The sequence below is a fragment of the Myotis nattereri genome (genome assembly GCF_964212035.1).
Source record: "Myotis nattereri genome assembly, chromosome: 14".
Classification (NCBI taxonomy): domain Eukaryota; kingdom Metazoa; phylum Chordata; class Mammalia; order Chiroptera; family Vespertilionidae; genus Myotis; species Myotis nattereri.
Genome location: NC_138089.1, coordinates 7,719,847 through 7,745,223, shown reverse-complemented (window position 1 = coordinate 7,745,223; position 25,377 = coordinate 7,719,847). Strand labels below are relative to the sequence as shown.

General features: G+C 37.8%; 1 protein-coding gene across 4 annotated transcripts; it reads right to left on the bottom strand.

Annotated features, from left to right (window-relative positions):
• Positions 1–9: 9 nt before the first annotated feature.
• UBA3 (ubiquitin like modifier activating enzyme 3) lies at positions 10–25,377 on the bottom strand. Of its 4 annotated transcripts, XM_081106193.1 has the most exons (18): positions 25,319–25,377; positions 25,095–25,136; positions 23,409–23,529; positions 22,071–22,151; positions 18,193–18,275; positions 16,148–16,228; positions 11,634–11,677; positions 10,970–11,034; positions 10,521–10,676; positions 9,694–9,796; positions 9,447–9,560; positions 3,132–3,185; positions 2,591–2,627; positions 2,424–2,505; positions 1,754–1,854; positions 1,571–1,634; positions 1,423–1,477; positions 10–1,101 (listed from the first exon to the last, which is right to left on the bottom strand). In XM_081106193.1, exons 1-18 carry the CDS (start codon positions 25,336–25,338, stop codon positions 1,013–1,015), a joined length of 1,392 nt encoding a protein of 463 aa, XP_080962319.1. In that variant the 5' UTR covers positions 25,339–25,377; the 3' UTR covers positions 10–1,012. The 4 variants fall into 4 exon arrangements, with proteins under 4 accessions (XP_080962319.1, XP_080962316.1, XP_080962317.1 ...); XM_081106190.1 differs by lacking the exon at positions 25,095–25,136 and having other exon boundaries at positions 25,319–25,371; XM_081106191.1 differs by lacking the exon at positions 22,071–22,151 and having other exon boundaries at positions 25,319–25,362.

Sequence of the window (25,377 nt, the reverse complement as noted above, 5' to 3'; positions counted from 1 at the left end):
CAGTGAGGAAAGTAGATAATATATGATTTTATTAATAAATAGTGTGAAAGCATCAATGATAACTTTTCTTTTAAACAACCATGTCTTGACTTTAATGTTGTGCATACTGGCCTCTATGGCCTGCAAGTAAACACATGAAAATATTTCTCATTTCCATGCACAGGTATTCAGCTCTAACACCATTTACAAATTATCATGGGCAAAGTAATCTTTGCAAAAGTTAATATTCATTTGAACAGCCACAATTAAATATTAAAACAAGCAAGATACAGATTATGTTCAATATGCACCAGATGTCAAATTATAACATTTAATGTTTAGAACTTAATTTTCTTATTTTCTTTATAGGGACATCTTTTGTATGTGTGGGTGCTCAAATGAAAACTGAGGAATGCACTATTTGACCATAATAACAAAATTCACACACAAGAGGGTGTTTGTCTCCCCTAAAAGAAGTAATACATTTTTGCTCATACTCTCTCTCTAAGCATTATTTCTCATACTAGAGGCCCGGTGCACGAATTCGTGCATGAGTGGAGTCCCTCGGCCTGGCCGGCAATCAGGGCCACGGGAGGTTGCCTGGGGGGGGGGGGGGGGGGGGGCTGCAGGAGGTTGGCTGGCCTGGGGGAGGAGCTGTGGGAGGTTGGCAAGCTGGAGGGAGGGGCCACAGAAGGTTGGCTGTGGGAGTGCACTGACCACCAGGGTGCAGCTCCTGTGTTGAGCGTCTGCCCCCTGGTGGTCAGTGCCTATCTATCATAGCAATCGGTTGACAAGTCGGGTTGTTCAGTCGCTTAGGCTTTTATATATATAGATTATTAATGAAAATACTTACAAGCACCAACCCCAAATTTTGTTTTCAAGGGACAGTTATTAAAAAAGAGTGGCTCATTACATTTTAAAAAAAAAAAGGTCAAATTTCAGCAATACTAGTGCTAAAAATAAATCAAATTTCTTAGCATCCACAAAGTATAGTATTTCCATAAATTTTCTATTATGTGCAGATTTATTTTCCTTAAGAAGTAAAATGAAGTTTGAATAGTACTGTCTGTGGTGTGGTGACATCAGCAACTGCCAGTTCTTGTCCATCAACAAGTCCCAATTCTAAAACAGAGAAAGCATAATTAACCCAAGGGGAAAATAAAAACTCAACAAAAACGGTAACAACACACAGATACACAAACTATAGAATATTATGGTTAAGATAAACATCAGTAAAATATATTGATTAAAGGCAGTAATATGTTTGATTTCTTTAGATATTTTTTGTGTATTCTACTAAAAGAGCAATTAAATCTATTATTTCTAAAGATATAAGTATTTAAGATGAAATCATTATTTGAAAGTATTAACAGCAAATCTAAAAGGAATTGTTACTTTTACCAAAAAAAGAAGTTGACTATGAAATATACTCATTTAAAATACCTTTCAATGTCTTGGAGAGATTTGGCCTTGTTCGTTCTTCAATAGAGGTTACTGACTAGAAAACAAAATTATTTTAATGTAAAACACATTAAATGAAATTAGACTTTTAATGTAATTGTGAAAGAAATAAAAACTGAACACTTCTCACCTGTAAGTAAAGGGTTCTATTTTTTCCCTCTAATGTTGCTGTGATAGCTGGAGATTTCATCTGCCTAAATATAAGTATGAGGGGAAAAATCAAAAATCACTTTTTAAAAAAAAATTCTTGTTTTTAAAGTTTTAAAATATCAAAAAATATTTCTACAACATAACAGAAGTCCAGAACACTTACAGAGAAGCACTATTGGTTAGATAATCCAAAACCTCCTGTAGTTTTGCTGATGGAGAAAACTGAATATTTTGCGGAAGCTGGCTACAAGCTGGACAGTTTTCCTACATATATGAAACACAATAAATCACAGCAGCACATGCACCAATAATAGTCTCCTTATAATAATGAAATAAAAATGAAGCTGTGTTATAACCATGCATGTTTCCTATGAATGAATGTTTATGCTTAAAAAATCTTTGCTTTTCATAATCAGCCATTTTTCCTAAATTACTTTGCTACATGGTAGTTCTTTCAGGCTACACTATAAAAGATATATAGTATAGTAACTAAGGTTCTGAAAGCTAGATAAAACTTAGGCTATGGCAGTGGTTCTCAACCTTGGCTGCACATTAGAATCACCTGGGAATCTTTTTAAAATCCTGATTTCTGGGCCTCATCCTCCGGAAATTCTGTTTCTTTGTTACTAATGTTGTGGCCCCACCCCATAACAAAGACACAGAATTTCCGGAGGATGAGGCCCAGAAATCAGGATTTTAAAAAGATTCCCAGGTAATTCTAATGTGCAGCCAAGGTTGAGAACCACTGGGCTATGGGCAATTTCATTTATTAACATTTAAAAATCAAAGTATGCATGATCAAAAAAAGTTCCCATTAGTATAATACTACTAACCTTTCTCTCTGCTTCAAATGTGTATGTGTACAGTCCATCTACATCATTGAATACCAAGTAATTATTAAGGGGAATATATGCGCTGTAATGAAAAAATGTCCACATTTATATAAGTGAACCAGATCAAAACAGAAACTTACATCCATATTAAAAATAAAACTCATTACCTGGTGGCTATTTTAAAAACTTCAGTGGCACACACAGCTGAAAAGGGGAGAAAATAAACATGCTCTAACTCAATGAAAATTAAACATTTAAAATTGGACATTTTTTAGAAAGTCAGTAGTAAATCAGAACAGATAAATTTACAAGGCTATTGATTAAAAATAGATTAAAATTTATATACTCTTATTTTTAAAACACTGAAAAAGTAGTAACATTTTATATTTTTTTTGGGCAGTCCAAGTAATAGAGTATGTTTTCCTTCCTCTTCAGATTAATGAGCAGCCTGTTATAAAGATTAAACAGAAATGGTATGAAAATATCTGCTTCCTACAGAGCACTATGTGATATAATGTAAAACAAATTATATGCAAGGCCTAAAAGCTAATTCTTTTTTGGACAGCTTAATTACACCATCCACCTAAAAGATATCACATTCCTATTGCAACGGTTTTCTGAGATCAAGAAGCTGCAGAAATGTCAATTTAGATATCAAATCAAAAACTAAAGGAAAGACAGCGTCAAGTGATGGCCTTTTTTCCTCACCTGCAATGACGGCATTTGTGGAAGCTACTGCAGGGATGATTCGTTTTACTACCCCTGAAAAACACACTGATTAAAACACGAGCATTTCTTTCAAAAAGTAGGTATCTTAAGTTAGGCAGTATGATTTATTAAATAACATTTTCCACAACTTAATTTGTCAGGCTTTCAAGTGACAAAATAGACTTAAGTTGAACCATGAAGCAATCTTCTTCCACATTCCCATCATTTTGTAGCATGTTCAGATTCTTAAGGAAGTTACATTAGCAAAGAAAAGTAAACTCTTCACTAAGCTTCACAGATGAGACCATGAATAATAGCTAACAATTAGGGTGTTTATTGTGTTCCAAGAACATCGTGAAAATTAAATAGATGTTACTGAATTTTCCGAACATCCTTATGTTAGTCGTCTTACTCTGATTTTAAGGACAAGGAAAATGAGGTTGAGAGAAATTGTACCACATCCACAGCTATATACCTAGTAAGTGATGGGGGTGGTATATGAAACCCAGATCACCCCAAAGTGCATAACCTTAACTGATACGTGATATAATACTATACTCAGTAAGGGTTGGGTAAACTGTAATGAACAAGAATTACCTTATCTTCATTTCACTCTACAGCTTGCACTCCTCTATTACATAGTTCTCCATTTCTACCCTACTTTTTATATCAGTACTCAGATTAGCAATGAACAAAGCTCTACATTAAACAATTTTTTAAGTAGAAAATACTCTATTTTATGACTACATTTGAATTGTTCACCTTAGGAAAAAAACTACAAAGGCAATACCTATGTTAATTATATTGAAGTGTGAGGGAGCACTGAAAAATGGGACTTCTGGTGTAGGCAGGATTCAAAAACTTCAGAAAAAAGGCAAATTTCTTAGAAGACATGAAGTCAGTTAAGTCTGGAAAGCTGTTTTTAAAAAGTTAATTCTGATCATATGATTACGTATAATTCCAGAGCAGGAGAAGTAGGGAGGAGCTAATCTGATGACAGTTAAACTGGATGTTCTCCAGTGAGCCACATATAGGAGGACGTAGTGAAAGGAGGAGCACGTAGTCACAAACAGTAAGGAGTAGAAGACACTGCCCAGCAAGAACCAGAATGGCAGCATAGGTAAACGCCAGTACTTGCTGCCTCCCATAACCACATCAAAATTACAACTAAAATGCAGAACAACCATCACTCAGAACCACCTGAAATCTGGCTAGATGGAAGTCCTACAACTAGAGAAATAAAGAAAGTCTATCAAGACTGGTAGGAGGGGCAGAGGCGCAGAACTGGCTGGTCCAACACCAATGTGTGGTGTGTTTTGTTGTTGTTGTTTTAAAATATATTTATTGATTTCAGAACGGAAGGGGGAGGGAGAAAGAAACATCAATGATGAGAGAGAATCATTGATTGGCTGCCTACTGCACGCCCCACCCTGGGGATCAAGCCCACAACCCAGGCATGTACCCTGACCGGGAATTAAACCCATGACCTCCTGGTTCATAGGTCAATGCTCAACCCCTGAGCCACACCAGCTGGGCAGTGTGGCGTGTTTTTAATTTGGATATCTCCCCTGCGGAGGCATTACATGAGAAGCCATGGTTCCCAGGCCTACACCAGACCCCCCAGCCCAGGGTTCCAGAGATGGGAAGAGAAGTCTCTGAAACTTTGAACTGTAAAAACCAGCTGGGATTGTTGCTGAGTAACAGGGAGGATGCTGGATACCCAGGCAGTTCCTCTTAAAAGGCCACCACACAGCCCTGACCAGTTTTGGCTCAGTGGATAGAGCATGAGCCTATGGACTGAAGGGTCCCACGTTCGATTCCAGTAAAGGGCATGTACCTTGGTTGCGAGCACATCCCCAGTGGAGGGTGTGCAGGACGCAGCTGATCGATGTTTCTAACTCTCTGTCCCTCTCTCCTCCTCTCTGTAAAAAATCAATAAAATATATTTTAAAAAAGCAGAAAGAAAAAAAAAAGAAAAGCCACCACACAAATTTACACGGTTCCGCTTCCTCTGAGCTCCAGCCCTGGGGCAACGACTCAGGAGGGATTCAGGGAAATACAGGGAGGAACTGGATTGTCTGGCATTGGAGCAAGAACTCGGGGGTGGCTTTCTCCCAAGCAGGGGTACTCAAAGGGGTCATTGTTCCTATGCTGAGACCTCCCTCCCCTGCCCCTGTCACAGAGCTGACTGGCAGCTGTATCTGAGTTCCCATCAGCATGGCTCACATTGTTGGCTCCATCCTGGTGATTTCCTGAGACCCCACCTCAACCAACTCGCAGGCCCACTCAGGCTGTTTGCAGTGACTTTTCCACATGAATGGCCTGTCCTGGCTCAGGCTTCAGACTTTCCTAAAATCTCTCAAACAAGCAGCAACTGCCATCAGCGTGCCCCAAACCTATTAATAAGAGGCATAAGACCCAGCACTAGCAACAGCCTGCCTTCCTTCACAGCTTGGCCTTACCGGGGCATCTTCAAGCCCAATACAAATAGGAGAAATCTGCAGATCTCTCTGTAATTCCTGCCAGGCAGCCCCAGGCAGTGGATGACTTTGCACCTCCTGGGAGGCCCCAGAGCCACTGCACCTGGTGGAGAGCTTCAGACTATACCAGATTACAACTCTATACATTCACAAGCAACACACTCAAGGAGCAGACCCAGTGAAAACAAATGCCCCACTTAAGCAAGTCCTGCTCCATAGGGGTATTTCCTGCAAAGCAGCTCACACTGTAGTTGTAGCTGGTCCTCACAGCAAATTGGCCTGGAGGTCAATTCCTCTCAGTGATGCCAACAGCAGTCAAGGTTCAACTACAACAAGACTATGCACATAGCCCACACAGGGGCACACCTAAATTGTCCAGCTCAGGTGACTGGGGAGGCTGAGTCACTGGCCCTACAGGACACCTACTATACAAGGCCACTCTACCAATTCGAGGAGACATACCAGCTTTACTTATAGAAACAAATACAGGGAAGCAGCCAAAATGCAGACACAAAAGAAACATGTCACAAATGAAAGAACAGAAGAAATCTCCAGAAAAAAGACCTAAATGAAATGGAAGCAAGCAAACTATTATATACAAAGTTCAAAACAATGGTTATATAACATTGCTTAATGACTTAATGAGAACTTCAATGGATTTAGTGAGACTTTCAAGGATGTTATTGAGAATTTCAAAGACATGAAAAAGGTCCAGTCAGAAATAAAGGATACACTAATTGAAATAAAGAATAATTTACAGGAACTCAACAGTAGAGTATAAGATGCTAAGAATCAAATCAATGATTTGGAATATGAGGAAGCAAAAAACACCCAATCAGAAGAGCAAAAAAAAAAAAAAAAAGGAATCCAAAAATATGAAGATAGTGTAAGGAGCCTCTCAGACAACTTCAAGGGCACCAACATTTGCATTATGGGGGTGACAGAAGGAGAAGAGAGCAAGATATTGAAAACCTATTTGAAGAAATAATGACAGAAAACTTCCTTTACCTGGTGAAAGAAATAAATTTACAAGTACAGGAAGTGCAGAGTCCCAAACAAGAGGAACCCAAAGAGGCCCACACCAAGACACACCATAATTAAAATACCAAAGGTTAGAGACAAAGAGAGAATCTTAAAAGCAGCAAGAGAAAAGCAATTACCTACAAGGGGGCGCCCATATGACTGTCAGCTGATTTCTCAACAGAAACTCTGCAGGCCAGAAAGGAGTGACAAGAAATATTCAAAGTGATCAACAGCAAGGACCTACAACCAAGATTACTCTGCCCAGCAAAGCTATCATTTAGAATTGAAAGTCAGATAAAGAGCTTCACAGACAAGAAAAAGCTAAATGAGTTCATCACCACCAAACCAGTATTACATGAAATGTTGAAGGATTTTCTTTAAGAAGAGGAAGAAGAAAAGAAAAAAAAGGTCAAAAATATGAACAGTAAAATGGCAATACATACATATCTATCAACAATTGCATCTAAAAATAAAAATAAATGAACAAGATACCTAATGAACAAAATAAGCTGATGAATAAAATAGAACCTGAGGCATGGAAACATGGAACAGACGAATCTCAGAGGGTAGGAGGGAAGGGGGGCCAAGAAGAGATTAACCAAAAATCTTATATGCATATATGCATTACCTACAGACAATAGGGTGGTGAAGACCTGGGATGGGGTGGGAACCCGGTAGAGGGGGGACATCTGTAATACTTTCAACAATAAAGATTTTTTGAAAAATAAATTAATTTTAAAATAATTTTTTTTAAAAAAGAGCACTGCCAAAATGATAAGGACTCCCCGTACCCTCCACCCCTTAAAAAAGCAAGACTTCACTTCTCATTTTGCTTTGTACTCCTTGTGAAGGCCCTTCATCACCAGGCTGCAAAGCCTGCACCTGCTCAAAGGTCCAAAGGGATGAATGAGAATACATATGAAAAAGAGTTTCCAGTTCCTGATCAGGACAAACTGAATTCGTTTATTAATTCAGACCATTACCAAACGTGTACCATATGCCAGACACTGTTCTAGGTGTTACACAAAAGTCACCTGCTCTCATAGAGCTTTCATGCTGATGTGGGGGATAACACTCAAGTCAGTACAGGAGGAAATTTCAGATACTGAAGAGTTCTGTGAAGAAGAGTAAAATGAGGTGTATGTTACAGTTGGATGATCAGGGAAGACCTTTTTCAGGAAGTGATAGTTTGAGCTGAAATCTAAACCCTGAGAAAGACCTGACCATACAATGACCTAGGGAAAGAGCATTTCTGTAGAGTAAACAGCAAGGGCAAAGGCCCCGGAGCAGGGATGTATACGAGTGTGCAAGTATGCAATATTCCTTGCAGAGAAAAATGAGACTAGCATTAGTTCTGAGCAATTATAAAAAGGTAAAATACTGAATTGTTAAGAAGTCCTTTTCAGTTGAATGATCAGGAGAACTGGTTAATACCTGAGGGATAAGCAGCCAGGCTTGTGGGGTCCAAGGAAGAGCAGTGCAGGCATAAGGATCAGGAGGATAACAGAGCTCAAAAATAGGAATGAGTTTGGTGTGGTCAAGGAACAGGGTCAGAATAGGGGAGTTCAGGAAGCAAAAAGCAATGTGTAACAACGGAATTTTCAAATGACATTACTACGACATCATTATGCTGTATATAAGGAAATAATCACAGAAGAGAAATGGCAGATTTTCAAAAAGAAGACAAAGTTCTTTCTTGGGAACTTGACAATGACCTTGGAAAAATTCTATAAAGGATGAACTGTGAGTTCCTAGACCAGGAAGCATTGATCCCTAAGACTGAGCACTATGATTGTTCACTGAGACAAGTCCTCTTGGACTAGTCTCATTTAGTCACTCTGACTAGCTTAGAACATCTGGAAAGGTCTTTCATGACATCCTTATGAACAAGACAAAGAAATACAAAGTACTCAAGAAGGCCTGATCAATAGAATGAGATAAAACCTAAAATCTAGGGCCAGATCAGAAGTATGATTCAGACATCAATTCTCTGCCAATTCAGTCTTACAGATGAGGCTTAGCAACTGCATATATAGAAGAACTTCTACATTTTAGTGGACAATTACCTCAAAAAGTTGAAAATATAGGATCAATGTTAGCAACAAACAACAAAAAACCCTCCTCTCCTCTAAGGCTACATCAATTATCAGAATTATCAGAAGGCTGTTATCTAAAATAAGAATATTTTAGATATTCTATGTAGATTCTAACCTAGCTAAGAGAATTATGGATAACTGAAATATGGTTATAAAAAAACAACATGATGGGGACTTAAAAGTCAGGCACATGTCAAAGGTTTAAAGGAACTAGGGAGGTTCGTGGCAGTGATAAAGATTTGGAGGGAATGTGACCACGTTCTCAATGTGTTAAGTGCTATTACTTAAGGGAGTTAGGTTTATACATATATGGTATATACCCTGGGACAATACTCAGACCAAACTAAAGATGGAAATTTCTGCTCAATAGATAATTTTCTAACAGTCTTGTCCAAGTGTGAAACAGACTGCCCCAGGTGGTGATAAATTGCTCTTCATTGAATGATAAAGTGAGTGAGTCAATTTCCAATACTAAGTAAATAAGATTCAATGATTTTATCAAAGTCCTTCTAGCTAAGTAGTAGTATGGATTCTGCTGCTCATTTCCAACTTTGGGGCATCTGAAAACTATTATTTCCATGGTACCTTTACTGAACTTCAAATGGATGGTAGTGTCTAAAATCACTTATCACTTATTTCCTCCAAAGTATCCCGAGACAGTAAAAAAAGGATCGTTCCCAAGATCATTCATTATTCATGGCAATTTGCTAACTTACCTTGCGTGAGTCTGTATGTAACACCCCTAATATTATAGTGTGATGCTCTCTCTAGAGATTTTTGGAAAATCCACTGAATATGATCAGGATCATCTCCATCTAATGGAACCCCTTCTGTTAGGGGAAAAAAGAGAAGAGAAAAACAGAAACAGAAACATGAATCAACTTGTTTTTGATGTAATTATCCAAATGAGTAATGTAGACGAATAAATACTGTAACTCTGGATTATAAAATTAGGTTCCTTACCTCCAAAAGGGTGCTCCTTAGGCCACTGCAATAGCCTTACATACTCAATACAGTGTTCTGGTAGCCTGGGCATAGATGCAATGGTGCACATGGGAAAATTAACCTAAAAACCAAGCCCTTTTTAGTGGATTTAAAACATTGACTTATTTTAAAAATGTAATTTCTAGTTATGATTTAATTTGTAACAGTTTGTTATAATTCACCTTAGCCCTCCACTTATAGAAACAACTTTGAAACCATTAAGATTTCTAAAAGTAGCTGAGTCACTTCACTCAGGTTTTCCCTATGTAAATTTAACTTTGTTAAACTGTGTAAAAAATATGCTGAATAAATTCTCAAATTTGTTATGTGTACCTGATCTAAATCTGAAGGTATGAAACAAAAGCAAATTCACAGAGTGAAATTAATTCCAAGTGAATACTCATAAATAGATCAAAATTCTAACTGTCCTCTAAAGTGGATGTATAGATGAAAGAGCCTCATCTTTGGAAAGATCATTCTCATCCTTGGTATCTTTATTTCCCAAAAACAATCACAGGCAAGGAAAACAGATGGTAGCTCTACCCAACATACAATTTTAAACTGATCCCTTAATCCCTACTCCCAAATAAATTAATACAAATAAATTATGAAAACAATAGTATCAAAACTATATTTTTTCCTCAAATAGAGCAAATTTCATATTTTATCATTTTTTCTTCTCAGCATGATTTTAAAAATCTTGTTACCCCTAATTAAAAATTCTAAATATTGAATAGATTTAATATTTCAACCATAATTCCATCCCAAGATACTGTAAAATAAATGCAGGTGCTTTTTAGGGTTACCTGTGGTGGATACAGCTCCAGAGTGCATTCAATACAAGCAGTCATCCCAGGCAGAATTACCCGGGCATTTCCTTTAAAACCTTCTGTCCCCCCATCTATCAAAGGGACAATGGAGCTTGGATCTAATACACCATCTTCATAATTGAGAAGAGATATCTAGGAAAATTATTTTAAGGGTTTAAAAGGAGAAGGGGATAAGAATTCAAAAGACAAAGCATGCTGTCAAGTAATTCCACAAATCAATAACATGACTATATACTAATATATCAAATCAAGGGATATTAGCAATATTGGTCCTCACCTAAAAATTAATGATAGCAATAAACAAGTACATGAACTTAAATGAAATTAAACTCTGATTTTTAAAAAATATGATATGCAATTCTAATTTTCAGTGTGTTAAGAGCAACAGCAAGAACTTCAGAGAACTGTAACACTAAAGTCTTTACCAGCATGCCATTTATCCATCTTCTGGCTATGATAGAGTCCAATCCACATACAATTATATGAAATTCTATAAGAAAAAAAATGCAAGCTTAGTTTTTAAAGATGCCATGGTACAACATAATTTACACCTTCTAAGAAAACACACACGCACGCACACACACACCACATCACATTTAGCCCTGGCTGGGGTGCTCAGTGGTTAGAGCATACGCCTGAGGGCAGGTTCCATTCCAGTCGGGGGCACATACCTTGGTTGTAGGCTCAATCCCTAGCCCTGGTTGGGGCACATGTAGGAGGCAACCAATCGATGTGTCTCTTTTCACATCAATGTTTCTCTGTCTCTCCCCCTTCCTTCCACTCTATCTAAAAAAATCAATGGAAAAAACATCCTCAGGTGAGGATTAACAACAAAAACAAAACCCACTTTTTATTATAACACACACATATACAAACATCTCCTAATCCTTACTCAAGTCAATGCAGAAAAATGCAGTTAATGGTGTCAAGAAAGAATTAAAACAATGGCACTGTGCTCTTTTCAACCCGTCAACAACCTTATTGAAAAGCAACACCACGAGATGAAAACAACTAAATAACCTTCAAATAGCTACCAACCAAGTAATAGTTAGAATTTAGTGGGAGATGAATTTCAAGAGAACAACTTACGTCGATAGAAAGTGTCATTAAAATCCTGGATCTTGTTGAAATGTCTGAATATAAGTAAAGGAACTTGAACTGCTAAGCTTGTAATTTTTAAAGTGAATTTGATACCATAAGGAAAAACTTATAAATGTATTTTTAAAACAAGAAATAGATCATAAATGTTCAAAGTAGTGGAATTCAAGGAATATGACAAAATGAACACAAGCCACTTCCTGACAAAACCACTTTTATAACACTCCTCTCCGGAACTACTTAGTCTCCCTCTCATCCCTGAACCCCTATATCATTTAATTATATTTATGACTCTAATATTTTCTACTTGTTTTTGTATCAAATCCTGAGCCCTGGGAAAGCAGAATGTGTGTATCCTCAACCATCAGCATCAAGCCAAGAGACAATAAACATTTAGCGATGGGATCAAGTATATCCTAGTTCCTATTTAGCTGGGTGATTTTAAGAGTTACTGCAAAACTAATTAAAAACAAACACACACCCTGGCTGGTGTGGCTCTGTGGTTGAGTGTCAACCTATGAATCAGGAGGTCATGGTTTGTTTCCCAGTCAGGGCACATGCCTGGCTCGGTCTCCAATGAGGGGTGTGCAGGAGGCAGCTGATCAATGATTCTCTCATCACTGATGTTTTTATCTCTCTCCCCCTTCCTCTCTGAAATTAAAAAAAATATTTTTAAAAAACACACAGAAGATCCCAAAAAACAACTTTTTCAGTTGTCAATGACTTACTATTGGTTTTTGGGGAGTGGAGGTGGGGTAGAGAGAGATGAATTCTTTCTTCCTCTCTCAGTTTACTAGTTTTCTAAGTCTCTTTCTTTTATCCAACAAAACCCTGCCAGCAGTCTCCCCCTGCCTGGGGGTGCAAAAAGAACCCCATTCAAAACTGGCTTGGCATGAACCAATCATAGCACTTACCACTGTAACAACCCATATGCATGCAAAGCGTTTAACTTTCTAATGGAGCAATTTTGTTTAATAATAGATAAGTTATACTTCTCTAAAATTACAATAAATAATCCATTATTCATGTTTTTAAAGCAAAATAGAAAAAGAGGAATAAAAATTTGACCTACAAACGAAGCTATAAAAAATAAATTCAATACAAGCCCTCACCCATTCAGATCTGTTTCTTGAAGCTAGGCAAACAGGGGACATAAGTGACAACTAGAACAGAAAGATCAAGAGAACCCGACCAAACACTGGAGGAGCAGCCATGGGGGGGGGGGGGGGGCAAGGAGCCAGACCCAAAAATCCCATCTCCTGGATTTCTATAAAATGCCCGTTTCCCAGATCTAAATAATGGGGACAGACAAGGTGTACATGTTTGTTTCTTCCTCAACAGGGGCCTGTATTTGCATCTTTATACCTCTTATTTAGAAGTAACAGATTCACAGGGAGTTGTTGTAAAGAGAGTACAGAGAGGTCCTGTATCTTTCACCAGGTTTCCCCCACCGGTTACATCTTACATTAGTACAACCTCAAAACCGTGAATAGGACATTGGTACAAGTGTGTATCGTTGTCATGTGTAGACTGTGTAACCACCAGCCTAGACATACAATCGATCAGCACCAAGATCTCCCTCCTGCTACCTGCTCTGAGTCACACCTTCCCTACCCCCACCATGCCTAACCTGACAATCACCGATTTATTACCATCTCTATAGTTTTGTCATTTGAAGAGTGTTATATAAATAGAATCATACAATAGATGACTTTTTGAGATTGGCATTTTTCATACTGCATAATGGCCTTGATATACATCCACACTATTATGTTTCATAGTTGGTACAGTTTTATATTGAGTATTATTCCATAGTATGGCTGTATCACATTAAACAATTCATTTATTGACGGATGTTTGGGGTGTTTACAGTTTTGGGCTACTACAAATAAAGCTGTTCTGAACAATCGAAAACAAGTTTTTATGCAGACTTAAGTATTCATTTCTCAGGGATAAATGCCCAGGAATGAAACTGCTGGGTGATATGGAAAGTGTATGTTTAGATTTTTCAGAAACAAACTACTTTCCAGATGGCTATAGTATTTTACATTGAAGCATAGTGGTCCCTCCTTTGGAAAAACTGCTGTGTGAAACTGCTATTTGAACTACTTTGTTATTCTTAGTCTCTTATTCTGTAGGTCAACTCTATTATTTTTAGACTGTAAAAATAATTGTTTTTTGCTTGAATAGAAAAGATAAACTTAATTGTCTGACCTTGCAAGCTAGCCATCTAACATAAGGGACTAATACAATAATACTGATGCCAGATGTCTATATAAATATGTACCCAAGGTTACAAATGTCTATATAAATACTCAAAATTACAAAATTGTCTATATAAATATGACAAATATTAAACATAATACTCAAAATTACAAACTGTCTACAAAAGTAACTTACACAAAAAACTAAAACAAATATAGATAATAAAAAAATAAAATACTCCCTCCTGTATTTGTTCAGGAATTTGACAGAGGTAATCTGCTCTAAACCTGCACGCAATAAAGATGACTCCTAACTAATTGGCTCATTAGGCATCTTGTCCAGCTCGATGATTTTGCAGTACATTTCCCACCAGCAATGAGCAATCCAGTTCTTCTGTACTTTTGCCAGCATTTTAAAAATTATTAAATATTTAAATAATTAAAATTATTATAATTTTAATTTTAGATAGTCTTATAGTTGAGTGATAGTATTTCAATGTGGCCATAATTCAGATTTGTCATAGCTAGTGATGTTGAACACCTTTTCATGTGCTTTTTACCATCTTTAGTGAAACATCTTTCGTTGTTGTCCATTTTCTAACTGCATTATTTTTACTGTTGAGTTCTGAAACTTCTTTATATTCTGAGTCCTTAGTCAGACACCTGCTTCCTAAGCATCTTCCAACCTGCAGCTTGTCTTTTCATCCTCCTTCACAAAGTAAAAGTTTTTAATTTTGATATTCAATTTATCAAATTTTTTTATATATCATGCCTTTAATGTGGTCAAAGAACACTCCACCAAACCCTAGATCCCAAAGATTTTCTCCTGTTATCTTCCAAAGTTTTTGCAGTTTTACGTTTGACACTTAAACCTTTTAACCCATTTTGAGTTACTTTTGGAGGTTAGGTCGAGATTCATTTTCTTATCTATGGCTATCCACAGGCCTCACCACAATTTGTTAAAGCAATTATCCTTCTTCTGTTAAACTGGTTTTGACCCTTTGTCAAATATCAATTGGCCATACTTGCATGGGGCTATTTCTGTCTTGTCTGTTTGACTGATCTGTGTGTCTCTCTCTGGCAATCCGACAGTCTTGATTATTGTAACTACGTAACTCTTGAAATTAGATAGTAACCCCTCCTATTTTATTTTTTCTTTCAGCATTTAGGTATTCCTTTGTCTTTCTATATCAATTTTAGAATAATCTGGTTTGTACTGACAAAAATTTTCCTGGGATTTTGGCAGATTGTGTTAAACTTAGATACAAATTTGGGGATAAGTGACATCTTTACTATGTTGAACTGTCCAATTCCTCAACATGAACTCTCTATTTATTTAGATCTTCTTTGATTTCTTTCATCAGCATTTCACTGTTTTCAGCATATAAATCATATACTTATTTTATTCACACCTAAGGTGTTTTTTTTAACGTGGTTATAAATGGCATTGTATTTTAAATTTCAGTTTCCACATGTTAACCACTAGCACACAGAAATATAATTGAATTTTGTATGCTGACTTTGTATCCTGTAGGATTTTCTATACAGCAAATCCCATCTCCTGAATTTCTATAAATACTAAAAATTCCCCTGATCTAAAGGTATGAAAACCAAGAAAGTGAATACTTTTTAAAAAACATACTTCTTATATAAATAAATTGACTCTGACACACTTCCATTTGGTTAATAATATACTGACTCTCTATTTTATCTGCTACTTTAAGGAGACACAAAGATTAATTGGATCCAACCTAGGGGCTTAGAGTCTAGTAGAGGAGATATGCAACTGATACTGAACATAAGGGCAATAATGCAGAACAACAGTACTAGTTAAAAGCAGCTTAATTAGTGCAGCCCTAACCGGTTTGGCTCAGTGGATAGAGCATCAGCCTGCGGACTCAAGGATCCAGTGTTCGATTCCGGTCAAGGGCATGTACCTTGGTTGCGGGCACATCCCCAGTGGGGAGTGTGCAGAAGGCAGCTGATCGATGTTTCTCTCTCATCGATGTTTCTAACTCTCTATCCCTCTCACTTCCTCTCTGTAAAAACTCAATATTTAAAAAAATAAATAAATAAAAATAAAAATAAAAACTAGTGCAAAATAATGTATACAACCTTACAGAAAACACTGGAAGATAGAGCAAAATGTTATCAGCAGATAGCTCGGTAATAACTTACTGCTACTGATCTTTTTCTTTTTGCTTATCTGTATTCTCTGTGTTAAACATGTCTTTCATAGTACAGAAAAACACACAAAAGCTTCATAAAATCAAGTAATTTTTTTGTGTGTGAAAAGGATACGGAACTACAGTGCAATTCGGAACTCTGTCATTTAGAAATTCTGCAGCAACTTCAGCTTTAGGTCTTCCAACATCTTTAGGCCTACAGGAAAAATGATATTTCAGTCATTACTCATGACATAAATCTAGATGGGCTGCATCATTTCAAACATAAAAATATCCATGTTGAGTTTAATTAGAGGACATTTAGAAGGAATATTTATATCTAAGTATTTGGGATGGACAATCAAAATGTCAACCCTTATTAATGTTCCAAATTAAGTACTGACAAGTCTAAGTATTTAGATGAAAAAGAGAAGTTTTATTCCCTTAGAGAAAGCATAATAATGGCATGTTTCATGGTCATTTCTCATTGTAGCATTTCTCAATGTAAAAAACCAATTATCCCAGGCCTAGGGCCTTCCAAGTATCTACCCTGAATCCCAGAACTTAAAGATGTTACTATGCAGGTCTCGGCTGAAATATACATAATGAAATTCATTCTAGGGATGCAGGAGCCTTCACTTATCACAAGTAGTAAATTTTGTGTCCTGTAGTAAGTCGGAATCCCATTTTTGTAAAAGGAATAATTCTAAGGGCATTATCTAAAATTCAAATGTCACTAATATTTTCATGAAGCTAAAAATACAAGGCCTTAAAAGATCATTCCTTGGTAATAACCATAGCTATAAGTAAGAAATGACAGGAATTCTCTCTTCTCATCTCAGTGCAGATGACATATTCTTTCCTAGTACTTCCTCATTCTCCTCACAGAAATCATTCCCAAATAGTATATACATAGTAAGTGCTTCATTACTACTTTTTTATAGCATATTTTTGTTATATACATATAGGTCTATCATACCCACTGGACTGAACACCTGGGAAAAAATGGCCATATTCTTATCTCCTTCATATGTAAGTACAGGATAAACACTTTAAAAATAACAATTTTAAAAAATCAATGTGACTATTTTATTTAAAATAGGAATATTAAAGAGCCCCACCAGCGAGCTCAGTGGTTGAGTGTCGACCTGTTCTAGGAGGTCATGGTTTAATTCCCGGTCAGGGTACATGCCCAGGTTACAGCTCGATCCCCAGTGTACAGCATGCAGGAGGCAGCTGATCAATGATTCTTCCTCATCATTGATGTTTCTCTCACATATACGTTTTTAAAATCTTCATTCATTATTTTAGCCACAAATTGAAGGGCATAGCCATTATTATGATAACCAATTAACTCGATCGTGGTTTTTTTGAGAACATTTACACACCAAAGTTAGTTAGACTGGCAAGGACACCAAAACTTTTCTATAGAGAAGGGAAACTTCAAGGGTTAAAATATAAAGAAATAAATAAAAGTTAAATGAGGAGTTCACATTGTAACAACATTTCAATAACTTGACTTAGTTTAACCCATTATTCAATCTCTTTAAGAACTTCCACAAAGGTAAGTTAGAGGTTTTATGCCTATCCTAAATCTTTTATCTTTTCTGCTAACCTAACCTCACCCTGCATATCCAGGACCAACTGATTGCTTTCTGTCAGTAACCTAATCACTAGAGAAAGAAAAGTATTTCATTATCCCTGCACATCTATAATTCTTTAATTAACAGACACTTTTATCTAGCCACTCAAATCCCTAAATGTTACATACTAAAATTTATTAATGAACTTTTCCTCAGAACTACATATGTGTGCCACTTCCAGTTCTCAAAATTATCTCTAACAAGCCATTCCCAGAGGACTCTGTATTTCATGTATGTCTAAGGTAATTATCCCTTTCTTCCATTTCAATTGCTCCTGGCTTTTTCTACTTCATTCTTCATCTCTTTTCCCCCTCTGTAAAAAGCTCAAATTCCATCACAACTTCATTGTCCCAGAGTCACCACTCAGAGTTTGGCTCATGTGTCCCCACCAATGTACCTCACTAGGGCCTAATATTCCAGCTGCTGCTCTCTTATGAAATCACCAGGAGGAGGACGCTGAACTTTGTGTCTTCAGAGCACAATCACCCCCAAATCACATAAACCTGTTGGAAATTTCTGTTAGGAAATTAAAACTTACCTAAATAAAAACTGCCTATTTAAATTGGAAACATCTATAGTGTCCATGTCTATAACATGAATCTGTCTAAAACCAGACAAAGCCTGTGGGAATAAAAAAAATCCAATTAAGCAGAAATTCCCTCACACTTGAAAAATTTGACATTTATTTTCAATGTAGTCCTAAATCTACAAATTCTCAATAATAAATTCTGCATAATCGTATTCAATTGTTAAAGAGACTTACAAAGTATATATAACATTTATGTTCCTGGAAAGGTCAAAATGTGTAACTGCTCAGTTTTAGTTTGTAACCAAAAGAGAACAATTCAAAATTTCTACAGTTGTTTTATAATCTCATAAATACATCTGTAAAGTTTATTGCTTTGCTATTGCTGGATACTTTAATTTTACTAATCTTACTAATTAATTGCACTTACTAGTCTTTTTTCAGAATATTATTATAAGCAATTCATACAAGCTTTATCTTAGTTTACATAACATTAAGCATGCACCATTCAGAAATAACTATTATAAGGTACATATGTCACAAACACACACACACACACACACACACACACACACACAGAGATACACTGCACATGTAAAAGAAAGATCTTAAAAGTATTGAGTCAAGCCCTGGCCACTGTGGCTCCGTGGTTAGAGGGTCAGCCCGCACACCAAAGGGTCTCGGGCTCTATTCCTGATCAAGGGCATGTACCTGAATTGCAGGTTTGATCTCCTGCCCTGCTCGGGTGTGGGAGGCAACCAATCAATGTTTCTCTCTCTCCCCACCCCTCGTTCTCTCCCTTCCTCTCTCTCTAAAATTCAATGAAAAAAAAAATCCTTGGGTGAGGATTAACAACAAAAGTATTGAGTCAAGAATAAGCAATCAGCCCTAGCTGGTTTGGCTCAGTGGACAGAGCGTTGGCCTACGGACTGAAGGGTCCTGGGTTCAATTCCAGCCAAGGGCACATGCCTGGGTTGCAGGTTTGATCCCCAGTGTGGGGCGTGCAGGAGGCAGCCAGTCAATGATTCTCTCTCAACATTGATGTTTCTGTCTCTCTCTCCCTTTCCCTTCCTCTCTGAAATCAATAAAAATATATTTAAAAAATTAGCCTGCTGTATTTGGTCAAACATTTAATTCATCCCTAATGCCTTGGCAGGACCAGACCAAGTGATTTCGTGGGCCTTATACAGCCCAAGCCTGCTCTAAACAAATGTTCCCTCTCACACTCCACTGAAAACAGCACTTGTCTAGGTCACCAGTGAACTCCATGTTGCCATCTCCAGTGACCTGACCCGTCTGAAGTACTAGTATTTGGCACTGTGTGGATCAATTCCTAAGAACACATTCTTCACTTGGTCACTACATGCATGAGAATTTTTACACTTTACCACATTCAGTTTTCCTCCTGCTTTACTGGCTAGATTCTTGAGAGCCCTTATGCTTAATTCTGGTGATCTCAGACAATCTTTTTTTTTTTTCCCCCAGACAATTTTCTAAGCATAGCCAACAGACATCTCAACAGTTTCCAAATCCAAACTCAAGCATCTTTTTCACCAACCCCACCAAATCTGTCCTTCTCCCAGCCTCATGTCCGTGAATGCTAAACCCATCTTTCCAGGCGCTCAGGGCAAAAACCTTGTCATCCTTGACTCCTTTCTCTCCTGTCCCACAACCAACCCATTAGCAAATCCTGTTGACTTCATTCTCTGCCTGCCTCTCACTACCTCCAACACTACCACCCTGTCCTCAGACAGTCATCTCTAGCTAGATGACTGCAACAACCTTCTACCTCACCTCAGCTTCCTCCTCTATTCTTCTTTAGTCTTTTCTAAATACATCAGCCACAGTGATCCAGGTTAAAAGTCAGATCAAGTCAACTCATCTGCCTAAATCTCTCTCCAATGGCATTCTGACTCAGAGAAAAAGGCTAAGTTCTTACAGTAACCTCCTATGCCTTTTGTGGTATTAATTTCAAACATCTCCATCTCCCATTGCCTCCGATATCCTCTCCGAAAATACTTCCCTTACCTACTTCTGCTTTAGCTGTAAGGACCTCCTTGCTATCCTTGAACAGGACAGTCATGCTCCCACTTCACAGCGTTTGCACCTGCTGTTCCCTCTGTCTAGAATGTTCTTGCTCACCTCTTTGCTCAAATAGCACCTCATAAACCCATTCCCTTTCGACCAGGCTACCTATATTTCATCTTTCCTTGCTCCAAAACATCTGACATACTATGTATTTTACTTATCTTTTTCCTTTCACTAAAATGTAAGCCCCACAAATACCTATTTTGTTCAATGCTATACATGCCTGGTTTGTGGGCTTGATCCCGGTAGGCAGCATGCAGGAGGCAGCAGGCTGATGTTTCACTCTCACATAGATATTTCTCTCTCTCCCCCTTCCTCTCTAAATATCAATTAAATAATAATAATGTCATACTCTTTTTTTAACAATGAGCCTTGGGGGGCATACAATCAATTTATAAAAAGATGTGTATCTCTTATGTACTGAAATAAGCAAAGTAACAAGTGGTAAAATTAAAAACCCTATTTTCTTCTTCTGTGTAAGAGGGTATTGCAATGCAATAAATAATATGGCCACCTAAAGCTGCTTGATGACTACTCTTCAGATCTAATCTCCAATTACTTTACATTTAAAATGCGTATCTATCTCCTTTGCAAATAACAGCTTCAAAATGGAAATGATTAAGCAATAGGGAATATGTACATGCAATGCCTATCAAAACCACTACCCACTCTTCCCTCCTAGAACTCTGGTTCTCACATTGCTCGAGTATTTATATCTGATAAGGTACTGACATTTGGGTACCCCACAGAGTACATCATACATATTGCTATTTATTTTGCGTGAGTTGTCTCCCCAAAGAAACTTCATATTCATTAAGGACAGAGAACACGATGATCTACAATCCCCACGGAGCCCAGCACAGCACTACGTATCATGAAGTGTATTGAATTTTTGCAGTTTCACCAGGAGTGATGTTGTGCTTCCTAGCAAAATTAACATGGTTGTTTATATTTAACCTTTAGCAACATGGCTGACTTTTTAGGTATTTTATCTGGTTCTTTTACTTCATTTTCTAAGGAGTCTACTCTAGCATTTCCACTTTTCTACACATCAGTAGAAGCCTAGAATATATCAGCTCTCAATCAATTCTCCTCCTATCCATCTTTGTTAAATAAACTGATACTTGTTAAAAAAAAAAAAATAAAGCTTCTTTGTGGTTATCAGAAGTTAATGAAACGAATTAATTAAATCACAAATTATGGATTTCAAACCAGTATACGAAATAGTTTCACTAAATAGTACCCTCTCTTAAAATGATAGTCGTTAAAAACAAATTAACACATGGTTCAGTGAACACCTGACTAAGAACTGATCATCGGGATTCGATTCCAGGCCCATCAGTGTCATCCAAAACAGCGAGGTAAGCCATGTAACCTCTCAGAACCACATCTCCATCTACTAGTACATAACATGAGCCAATGCCCTATCTATCTAAGTGGGTTATCTTAAGGAGCAAAAGAAATAATCAATACTTGCAAATTGCATGTTAAAATATGAATTTCCAGTTTTGTTATTTGAAATTAATGAGTGCTTTGCGAGAGGATGCACAAAGATTTCTTTGATAAAGAGCAGAGAAGAAAACAGAAGAATGTCTATCAATGATTTATGTTGAGCACTTTACAATTTAAGACCGTCTGGAAGCTGACTTGCTAAACTTATCTAACAAAGGCTCAAAACAGAGGTTAATAATCATAATAAAGAAATTTCCTAATATGACAGAAAAGGAAAATTACCACAAAGGAGAAAAACACATATTATATATACATACATGTATATATATATTTCCATATATATATATTACCAGATTTTTCAGGAGCTCACATCCTAAGCCGCCAGCGCCAATGACTAGAACTTTACATGTGTCTAACAAAAACTGGAGCGACTGTAAAGAATGAAAAGGCATATTAAAACCTAGTTATAAAAACACAAGTACCATTAACACAACAAGCCGTAGTTTCCGATGTTTCCATGAAGAATGCAAATGAGGATCAAGAGCAGACTTTCTATTTAATAAACTCTTTTAAATTTATGAACAAGGTAGAATCAGAAATTCTATAACCCTAATGATTTCAGAGCATTTCAATTTCAATGTGTTTACACTGACTCTTATTGTATGAAATTAAAGGTTATTTCTAAAAACAAAAACTATGGCTAGTTAAAGGTTATCTTTTTTTAATCTTGAGAGGGGATGGAAAGCATCAAATTCATTATTTAACTGGCTTCCTATGAAGAGAAAAGTATAAAAATCTTAAGAACTGGGGATCAAACACTGCACAAGGTGTTTAAAGGTCTTCAGGAAGAAAAAAAAAACAGATAAAATTCTTAGAAAGCTGTTTATCAACAGAAATACAATTCAAAACACTTAACAAAAGTATCTTAAATAATCAGGCAAAAAAAAAAAAATTCAAAAGCACAGGAAAATAAGATAGAGACAAAGAAAGGCAGAACACTGTCAATTCTGTCCAAAGGCTAAAGGAGAGAAAAGTAATTCAGGTGAGACCCTGGTCAAGTCCAAGAGTTTGTACTTTAATTCTAGGGGTAGCTCAATATTTTTATTTCAAAACAGTATCTCTTCACAAACATCAAATGACATAAAAGTTTACTTAAGGATACTTTTTCTACCTTGTAATAAAAAAATAAGTCTTATCTAATTGAACATTTGCTTTAAGTCAGACACTATCCAAAATTCCATTCGTTTTACAGAACTCATATAATTTTTAACATGCAATTAGTTATACTCAATCCTAAAATGCTCAGTTGAATTAAATTCCAAGATTTAAACAAGCATACCTATCTTCCTATCAAAAGTAATTTCTAAGAGCAAAACTAAAAGGGGAGTGTGTCTCAGAAATCACTTTAAACTAAAATTTAAAGTGAAGTATAAGTTAGAATTTTAAATGAGATTATAAAGTTATTTTACTAAAAAAAAAGTCAACATATTACATGAGAAATGCAAAAATGACTTAAATATTAGCCATTCAAATAAAATCAGTTGCAAATATTCAACTTAGTATTTCAAGATAACTTACACAATTTTATTAGTATTTTTACTATAAGAGCAAGTGAAAAAGAAAGCATCTTATTTTTGAAACAAAACTATTAGAGGAGTTACTTCAAAATAAAAATAAATGTTTCTCACTTCAGTGCTCGGTTCGAAATCAGGGTGTGTGAAGGGTCCAGATCGCTCGAGGAACTTCTTTACATGGTTCCAGCGACCGTCCCAGTCTCCAGTGTCCCCACACCCACCATCAACAGCCATTCTGCACAGAACACAGTAAATTCAGCTGCAAAGGTCAGTATGAAAAAAACCGCACCTACAACTATTATGGCTTCCCCAAAAGTAAAGGTAACACCAGACCTGCTCAATAAAAAAGGAATTATTTAATGTGATCATGCTCACGCTTTTAATTATTTTTCTTGGCTATTATAATTTATCTAAAGGTAAGAACTGCATGTGTTCGATTAAATAAATCAGTCTACCTGTTTCTGGGTTCCGAAAGCAAGCCAAAATCAAACTTAGGATATTGTTTAGACAGTGAGGAATGGGCTTTTATACATTTGGAATTTATAAAAGGTCATTGCAAACTTCCCCAATCTGTTCCTTCAACACACTTGGGTCAGGCAATATGTTATAAGAGGAAAGTAAATATGTAACTCCACTGTCAGAATTGTGATGGTTCACATCTAATACAACTCGGTGTCCTTTCCAAGTGTGAAAGATGTGACTTAAAGATCTTTGATGAAAGGAACTTTCACACATTTTTATCTGAAACAGAGGTCCCAATTTTTCAAAAAAGAATCTCTTTAATACTATGAGATGGTTTTTGTTGCCACTGAACACAAAATGTTTTAGGTTAGAATCTTTTATATCACACAACTGAGCGTGTTCTAAGACTGGACTCCTCTATCTACTTAGTAATGATTTTTAGTTTTCACATTTCCTATAACCCAACAACTTCTACATCCAAATATATTATTAATATCCAATTTTAACAAAAGGGACCAATAAGTATGGCCTGGCAATAAAGACCTTGGGTTTTGATATTATAGCTCACTTGGTTCCACAATTAATAGCATTGTGACCGTAACAGCCATAAAACTCCTCTACAGGTTTTTATAGCTACTTGGGGTAAGAATGAGGCCCTGGGACAATGCTTGGCATATAACTTTATCATGTTAAGCAGACGTGGGGAGGAAGGGCGGGGAGAAACGTGAAAAGCAGCGGCCAGGCCGGCCCCCTGCATTGCAATCTCCTGCGGGGGCGACACCTGCAACCTAAGCGCCGCCGGGACCCGGCTCCGGAGAGACCGAGCGCCACACCCCCCGCCCCGCGGGCCGGAGCGGGACCCTGCGGCGGGCCGGGCGGGGGCTGCCGACACCGGCCCCACCGCGCAAAACCAAGCCCCAGACCAGCGGCAGGACGGGGGGTAAATGCGCACAACACGTTCTTGGCGTCAACACTCCTTTAGGAGCCAACTGCTCTGCAAAAGTGGCCGAAGCGCTCAGTCCGATACCATAGAAAGTTCCCGGAGTCTGCAATTAAGACTGTCTCCATGTGTACGAGCGGCCAGTACTCGCTTCGTGTGCAAGTCAGAGCCCTTCCCAAGGTCACGTCTCTGACGCGGGGGCGCTGGGAGAGGGGCGCCAGGCGGTCCCCAGACCTGCGGCCAAGCACCGGCCGGGCCCGGGCGGGGACCGAGACCGCGCGGCCTGTGCTCCGGGTGCCCCCTCCCAGCCCCCCGGGCCCGCTGCGGCTGGTCCCCTAGGCCTGGGGAGGGGAGGCGGGGGTCCCCGGAGAGGACCCCGGCCTCCCGGCAGCACTAACTTCTCAGCCAGCAGCTCCTCTATTCTCCTTCTTTTCTTCTCCCTAAAAGAAAGAGAGAATAAAAGAAGGGTCAGCATCACGCTACACACTGGGCGCCGCGAGAGGATGGGGGGCGGGGAGACGGGGCGGGAGGTGGGGGGACCCCTAGTGGCGACGGCGACCCCCCACCGCCGCACTCGGTCACAACCCAGCCCGGCCGGTGCCCGAATTGCCCGGGTACTTACGGCTCCTCGCCATCCGCCATATTGTTCTCCGCCTCTTCCCAGGTGCCCCCACGGCGGGC